Source organism: Cyprinodon tularosa, unplaced genomic scaffold (assembly GCF_016077235.1).
Source record: "Cyprinodon tularosa strain WSP-4 unplaced genomic scaffold, ASM1607723v1 ctg794, whole genome shotgun sequence".
NCBI classification, from domain to species: Eukaryota; Metazoa; Chordata; class Actinopteri; order Cyprinodontiformes; family Cyprinodontidae; genus Cyprinodon; species Cyprinodon tularosa.
The window spans coordinates 364,162-372,500 of NW_024039556.1; the positions used below are offsets into that span (position 1 = coordinate 364,162).

At 40.2% G+C, this 8,339-nt stretch overlaps 1 protein-coding gene across 1 annotated transcript in view; it reads left to right on the forward strand.

The window, feature by feature from the left end:
- Nucleotides 1–1,000: 1,000 nt before the first annotated feature.
- LOC119773964 (1-phosphatidylinositol 4,5-bisphosphate phosphodiesterase beta-1) overlaps nucleotides 1,001–8,339 on the forward strand; it is a 75,604-nt gene continuing 68,265 nt past the window's right edge. Inside the window, exon 1 of the mRNA XM_038271205.1 lies at nucleotides 1,001–1,415. Coding sequence (XP_038127133.1) covers nucleotides 1,317–1,415 — 99 coding nt within the window. The 5' untranslated portion in view covers nucleotides 1,001–1,316. The remainder of the gene's footprint in view (nucleotides 1,416–8,339) is intronic.

An 8,339-nucleotide genomic window follows, 5' to 3' on the forward strand; every position in this document is an offset into this window, starting at 1 on the left:
GTGAAGTGAACTGATGCTGTATAAATAAACTGAATTGTCTACTTCATATTTACAATAGTCAGATACGTTTATCATCAGTAATGCAAAGCAGAATTGCATTTTATTCATGGTAAAAAAAAAAAAGCAATTAGTTGTCCATGTCGGAACTCTGACTGTGACTAACTGGATGTGCTCTCTTCATCCTCTGACATGGGAGCTGGCTCGGAGCTCGTCTACCTGGCTGTGTGTTTCCTGGATGGTGCCGCCTGTGGAGCTGGTTGACAGTTGCCTTTTGTATCTATGCTTCTTTTTCTATGTCTGCTTCTGTCTCCTTGAACCCCAGTGGGCCTCAGCAGATGGCCGCTCACACTGAGCCTGGTTCTGCTGGAGGTTTCTTCTGTTTTTCTTCTCCACTGTCGCTACAAGCATGCTTAGTGTGAGGGATTATCTTTGAGTTAATTAGTCGATGCAATCAACTGGTTTTCCTTAGATAGAAAACTTTGAATCAATTTGACTGGCTGACCTGGTTGAATTGTAAAGTGCCTTGAGATGACATAATGTGAATTGGAGCTATAGAAATAAACTGAAGCATCCAGGGGCTTTCTTTTCTTCTAAGCTCCATGACAAAGCTCATTAAGGTTGACCAGGAATAAATCCCTCAAACTAGGCTTCGGAATATCATGGACAGCCTTCCCAGAGGAAGGGAAGCAGATTAATGCCTGTGACAAACATATGGATGGGACGGTGCATCTCTGCATACTTGATGGTGTCTTCAAACGCGGCCTCATGTAACTCCAAACATTGTCTTTGCTTCCTTCTGTCTTTTATCTCCTTTTTTTCCTTTCCACTTTGCTATCTACCTCCTTTCCTCCTATCTTCTTGTCACTCCAGCTCCCGCATTCGCTTATCCCTCCCCCATCTGTGGGAAGCTGCCATTGTGCGCATGTCAGAGATGAGTCAATTTGCGGAGGCAGGACGTGCACGTGCTCGCCTCACGCACACGCGCGCATCCTGTCTCCCACGAAGGCATCTGTTTCAGTCTGTCTCTCTGCGAGATGCAGCACCAACAGAGGAGAGAGGGGGAGACGAGCCCAAGGAGGGAGGGAGGAAGAGGAGAGGGAGGTGTGAGGAAAGGAGAGGCAGAGCAAAGAGAGAGGGGAGTGCAAAAAGAGGAGTGAAATGATAAAGGAAAAGGAGGAGAAGATGCTGCTGCAGCAGAGCTTCTGACTTCTGAAGAGTTTTGGCGGAACATGGTTGAGACGCATCCTCCTGGTGTTTGAGCATCTCCAGCATCTCTCTGAGTGTGCGGGGGGAGAGTTTAATGTGTGTGTGAAGCCATGGCAAGTGCTCAGCCAGGGGTCCATGCGCTGAAACTCCAGCCTCCCCGTGTCTCACACACCCTGAGGAACGGAAGCAACTTCATTAAATGGGATGAGGTAAGGATGCGGATCCTGATTCCCCTTCTGCCACAAATATCTCTTCTACTGTGAGACTGAAGTACTTTTCTTACATTTGGCAAAGCAGTCAAATTAATTAAGAAATGTCACTGATTCCAACTGGATTGACATGGAGGGTGCAGAGGAAGAGGAGGAATCTTGCCATGTTGTCAGATGTGTTTACTGTTCATTTGTTGATTGAGCTTTGGCAGTAAGTACCTGCTGATTGGATGCCAGCGTAACTGATAAGAAGGAGAAGGTGTTGCAGTCAGCTACTGTTTGGCCACCTGTTGGTGCAGAATCCAGGCTTTTCTTTGTGTGTGTGGACCGATAACACACACACACACACACACACACACACCCACACACACACCGCTTCTTTTGTCCAACATGAGCACCGTAGGCCATGTTAGTGGGGATATTTGTAGAGTAATGCATGAGTGTGTGTTGGTATGCTGAAGTACATAGCCTTGACAATGAGAACCATGCTGTCCAGTTGCTATGGTAACTGGCATGGCAATGGGGGGGATTTTATTCCATTATAGTTGCAAGAGAAGAATTCAGTTTCCTAAAAGGTTTTTGAGAGAAACTTTGCTGTTTTCTCCAATAATTTTGTCAAATAGTTTGTTTTCATCTTTTTTTAAAGGTATAGAGGACAATCTTTTATTTCCAGGTGGATCATCTAAATAAGTGGTCCGCCTAACTGTCAATCATTCCGGTGAAATATTTACATAAGGCCATCTTGTCTCGTTAGCTATATTTTTCTGCCGATGCACACTTTCAGCCGCATATCTTAGGTTAGCTACGGTTTCAGACGGTCATTGAAGATCACCTTTCCCATCGCGGTTCTTTGAAAATGGCCGAGGGTCGTAAGAGAAAAAGTGACTACGAGGTATATGAAAAGAAAAGAAATGTCTCAGAAGAGGAAGAAATAAACTAAAATGCTTTGAACGGATTGCTCTCCTCACAAAGCATTATGGGATTTGCTCTCACAGCGGCCCGCTGTCGCCACAGTCTGTCGCCACAGTCTGTCGCCATAGTCTGTCGCCATAGTCTGTTGCTATCGACAGCGGCGACTAATAACAAAGATGGTGCAGGCTCCACGCGGTGGAGAAGGAGTTATGTGAACAACGAGGAGCAAAAAGCAGTGAGCATCTGTCTGAATGGTCAGTTAACTGAGTTTGCTATAGTCCACTATATAGAGCCCGCTCTATATAGTGATTGAGGGATTTAGGGGTCAGGGCAGACGTTCAGACACAGTAAGCTTGTATGAGCTATGAGAACAGCAACTTTTAAACAGAGCGTGCATGAGGAAAACTGGGCTAATGCACGCTCTCGCACGCGTTTAATAGGTGTTCACTCTCTGGAGCAGGTACAGGGTTTTGCATATGCTTTTTTTTTAAGCGGAGAGTTTCAAAAAATTTGCAAAAATCCTCCACTATACTTTTAATATTTCATTATTTTTTTATAATTTACTTTTTAAATTATATATTTTCAGATTGAGTTTTATGAATTGCATTCTTTTCAAAGTGTGTTTTACAGATCCCATTCTCGTTGGGCTGGACTGGCCATTGTGAGTGCCATGTGGGCTGACACTCCTTTTTTGGGCAGTCCCAAGGCTGTCATAGTATCATGTAAATGTATTTATCATAAAAAATTAATATATATTTAATAACTCATATATCAATTTTCAAAATGCTAATGAAAGCATTAAAAAATTATTTGTATCCAATCAAATGGGGTCAATATTAGGACCAATATTTCTTTTTAAACGCTTAGCCATCGTCGGCCCGTCTCTCCCCTCACTGCTGACAGAGGAGATCAGATCTTTAGTGCAGAGAAGCTGAAAGAAATAAAGGCTCCAAAGGCTACAAGTGGATGCAAACAAACATGTCCAAATAATGTGTTTGTTTTGCAACTGGAGCAGCAGGAAGGGAAGAGGGATTATGCAGGTGGATCCAGATGATGAGGAGAGAGAAGTAACCCAGCAGGGACAGAGTGACATCAGAATAGCTCCTTAGAGAAGAAACAGAAAATGTTTGCAATGGTAGACTTAAATATAAGAAACAAGAATATGTATTACCCAGTTATAAGCATACTGGGAAGGGATAATGATGCAGCACTGGTATGCAATAATAGAAATAGATATATTTTCATAACTTTTCGTGTAATAGCATTTTTTAAGGTAAAGTCTGGAATAATCAATGGATCATTATTTATACCTAAAACTAATAAGTTTGTGCCAATTTAATAAATTTAGCGTTAATCAGTAAAAGAATAAAAACAATAATTTTCGTTGCAATCACAAAATCCAGGAGCGGCCATTTTTACCCAAATATAGTAGCCCCTCCCTCCTGCCATCTTCCAGCAGTGACGTCACGGTGCGGTAAGCCTAGCGCCATTCTCCCCGCTTTACAAGCAAAATCAATGGGAACTACTAGACACATCTGCAATCAACAACAATTATTGAAGATTTCCAGAGGACTTCACCATTGAAATTCACCAGAGCTATAGTGAAACTGACAATGCCCACGTGCATGGCAGCTGGATGGTGGAATACATCGGGTAGAAGTGAAAAAATAGTTATTCCACCTTTCTGATTCCTGATCCTCCACGGACGGGTTGGTCGTTGGATCGCCAACTTGAAGAGGGAGGATTTGCCATCGAACTTCTGGCCAGAGAAAAAACACGTAATATGTAGCCAACATTTGGAAGAAGAATGTTTTCAAGATGACTTGGATAATAGCGCGTTGTGACAAACACCAGATACAGCACTGGGACTTGATCAACAGCCGATACCGCACCGTGACGTCACAAACCAGTAGGTGGCAGCTCATGTAACGTTGGGAGCTGAAAAGTCACTCTTGTCTCAAGCAGAGTCCGCCTGGAAGACCTCCCTTCTGGCTTGAACCTGCACTGTGATCTCATTGAGGACCTGACTACTTTTAGCTGCCTTCAGACTTGCTCGACGCCGCATGTCTTATCATGAGGCACTTAAGCATAGATCCCTAGTGAACCATCTCCTTGATCCAACCTGATTCTAACCTTTTGTTCTCTTCTGAGGTTTCCTGTTCTTATCTCCTGTGACGCTCTCGAAAACTTAACGCCAGCCAGCTCCGAGCCAAACTGAAGCTCACTACTTGGACTTACCTAGCAATCTGATTACGAACTAAATCACAAACCATGTTTCAAAACCAGCCTTTAGAATAGACGCGATACAGCTAATGACTCTGCCACCCAGCTTTCTCGGACCACAGTCTGCCCCAAAGCTCCCCTACGTTCATCAGGACAACCTGAACCAATCGAGTCAAGCTCAACAGCTTCGCTAACAAACTGGCAGTAGTGTTCTTTGACAAACATGGATGCCTCCAGTAAAGCACATTCAAATGAAAATTACTCTGAATTAAAAACACTGATCATTTATTGAACAGTATGTAATAATTTCATATTTCAAGTACTTTCAGAAGTTTCAATTCTGAATATGAGCGAACCTTTCATTTAAATTACCTCCTATTTGATCAGAACAGGAGGTAAATAATATGACAAAGCTATTATTAGTGCAACATTGCTTTAACAACGTGAGTAATTCATCATGGTAGAGGTGGGTAGTAACGAGTTACATGAACTTGATTAAGAAAAAGGAAGCAGTTTTTCTCAAAATATAGGTCTATATGCACAAATATGCTTTGAGTAATATTTCATTAACATTACTACTCTAAATGAGTAAAATATTAAATTGCTCATTAGTAACTGTTGGGAGCTGGAGAAATACACCTTTTCTCCAGCAGAGTCCGCCCTGGATCCTCCCTTCTGAGCTGCTCGGCACACCTGCAGCTGATGATCTCATCTGGAGGACCTGGACTACTTAAGCTGCCTTCAGACCTTGCCTCGACGCCGCAGTGTCTTAATCAGTTGGTTAGCACTTAAGCCATAGATCCCTAGTGAACCAAGTCTCCTTTGAGTCCAACCTGGATTCTAACCCTTTTGTCTCTGCTTCGAGGTTTCCTGTTCTTTCTCCTGTGAAGCTCTCGAAGAGCTTAACCTGCCGAGCCAGCCCTCCGAGCCAAACCTGAAGACTCACTCTCTGGACTTCCTAGCAGCTCTGGATACCGAGCTGCAAACACAAGCCAAGGTCAAAACAGCCTTTAGAAGTAAGACGCTGAAACAGCTTAAGGACTCTGCCAACCCAAGCTTTCTCCGGACCCAACAGTTCTGCTCCCAAAGCCTCCTCTACGTTCATCAAGGTACAAACCTGAACACAATCAGTCAAGTCTCAACCAAGCCTTCGCTAACCAAACTGTCTTTCTCACAGACGCCAGTGAACCGGTCCCAGCCCAGAACCATTGCATCAGTCTTTATTATATGTGTGAATTTGCCAATAAACTCTGTTAAACTTTCCATCCGTGTCGTCAGTGTTCTGCATATTGGGCCTCCCTGATATCCATCATGACAGTAACTTTACTTAATTAAGATCTGACTTTTTAACCAAAAGCGCTCAGGATACTCACACCTACATTAATGATGAAATAAGACATATTGGATTAGCACGAGTGTTGTTGTTTTTTTTTCTTATTTTCTATCTGCTGAGCTATTTGGAGATCAAGAAAATATAAAATAACAACTATGCATAACTAATGTAAATATCAGTTCCCTTCATTGACAAGTTATTTTTTGTATGCTTAATATTTCGGTCTTTACAATACCAGATTTGTATTTTTTTTTTTCATTTCATATTTTTTCAAACAGCAGATCAGATGACATGACCCAATATTTATTTATTTTTTAAGCTTGATTAATTCTTTCTGCCTTATTCATTTTTGAAACGGTGGATGTATGTCTCTGGTATCCTGAATGTCTCGCAATAACATGTTGGGCCACCACAACCAAGAAGGCCAAACCATATTTTATAGCTGACCAGCTCTGCTTTTGGGGGCGGTCCTTCTACTAGAGTGAGGAGAAAAGACGCGTTCCTATTGGTCTGCGGGATGTTAGCAACAACAGATTCATTGGTCAAAAACGAGCTACCTGAGTGAAGATAATGTGATCTGAAAAAGGCATTTCGTATAAAAGACAATTCATAGATCTCAGTCAGAAAATGCAAAATTTGAAAAATAAATTATGGAAATTTAAAATCTGTAAAAAAAAAATAAAAAACTTTAATTGAATTAAAAAGTTTGATAAAAATGTTTGAAAAATAAAGTAAATAAAGAAGGAAGATTACTATTTGAAAAAAAAAAATGGAATAGATATTAGGGCTGAACGATTTTGGAAAATAATCTAATTGCAATTTTTTTTCTTTATATTGCGATTTATTGCAAATTTTTCCCCCAGTTTAATTGATCATGTCTTTTTTTTAACATATACAAACAACAAATCAATCTGTTTCATCGCTGTGCAGATTAGATGCTAAAAGACACGCTGTGTCCTAATTAATGATCGCGTTCTGCCTAAAATATATTTCAACCAAAATCGCAATTTAATTTTGACTTTTCTCTACATAACCACAAGCAACAAAAATGGCCTATAAATAAAGACAATTGTAAACAAGGACTATATAAATCAAGAACTTTTAATGTTTTTATTATTTAGAATATTATTCAAGAGATTTTAACTGATTTGGACATCAGTCCTTGTTGAACATGAAGTCCAAAGTTCAACCAACAAACCAGTCTATGTATTAAACTGATTAACTGGTACTTAGTGGTATGTATGAATATATAAACTCTAAAACAAGTAATAACATTAGATTATCTCACTGCTGCAACTGTCTTCCCTTCCTCACTATATATAGGAAGTGTGAGCTTTTCACCAGTAAAAAGAACTATTTCATGTTATTTTACAGATTTAAAAGAGATGATTTTGTTTCTACAGCAGAAACTTCAGGGTCATCTTCCTTCTAATTATCTGTTATTTATTATCCGTGTTGTTAATGAGAAAAAACCCCAAAACATTTTAAAATGTGATTTTTTTCATAGAACATGTCATGGCCGCAGGAAGTTGTGGTGTTGGGGGTGCTGCAGCACCCCCTAGTGGCAAGAGGGAGATTTAGAGAAGAATGTATTAAAAATACTTTGCACAATTTATAAATTTTTTACGAATATTTTAGGAAATGATTTTGACTTTTTTTAATTTTACGATTGCGTGTATTCGGATCCAGAATCTCCCCATTGTTGGACAATAAAGGGCTTTTCTATTTCCAATTTAATTATTTTGAGGCCTACTGTATTCAACACAAGTTCATGGATGTCACGTTGTCATGGCAACGTCACGCAAGCAGAGTGTGGTGTCAAGCTTGCGATAGCAGACTAGTAAATTCACATAGTCTAACAACAGAAACAAGGAGGATATATGGCACAGAAATGCATTTGTGTTTTCTGGGTAATGGAGAACTGTTCGATAATGTTTAAATAGAAAAATAATATTTATATTTCCTTGCGGTTTGCATAAAAGTATATTTTAGAGCTAATAGAGTCATGTGTAATATAAACACAGTGACTCAGGCTAGAGATAGAATGAAGCAGAATGATGAAAAAGGGGTCACTATGTCCTCCAGCAGTCTAAGCCTATAGCAGCAGAACTATAGAGATAGCTCAGGATAACCTGAGCCACTCTAACTATAAGCTTTATCAAAGAGGAAAGTTCTAAGGCTAGCTTTAAAAGTAGACAGGGTGTCTGCCTCATGGACTAAAACTAGTTGTCATTTTAAAATAATGTTGTCATTTAACAAGGGGGAAAAAAGCTAAAAAATTCTGTTCTATAAGAATTTATTAACTCCCCTGATCTTTATCTTGGAATAATTTTGGCCTACTTTTGTTTGCAGAGTTGCCTTAAATTAAGTTCTTGGTTTCACATTTTAGGAAAAGTTACCCAGGTCTATAATCAGAAAGGCCGTAATAAGATGATCAAACTGCTGCCACCATTTTT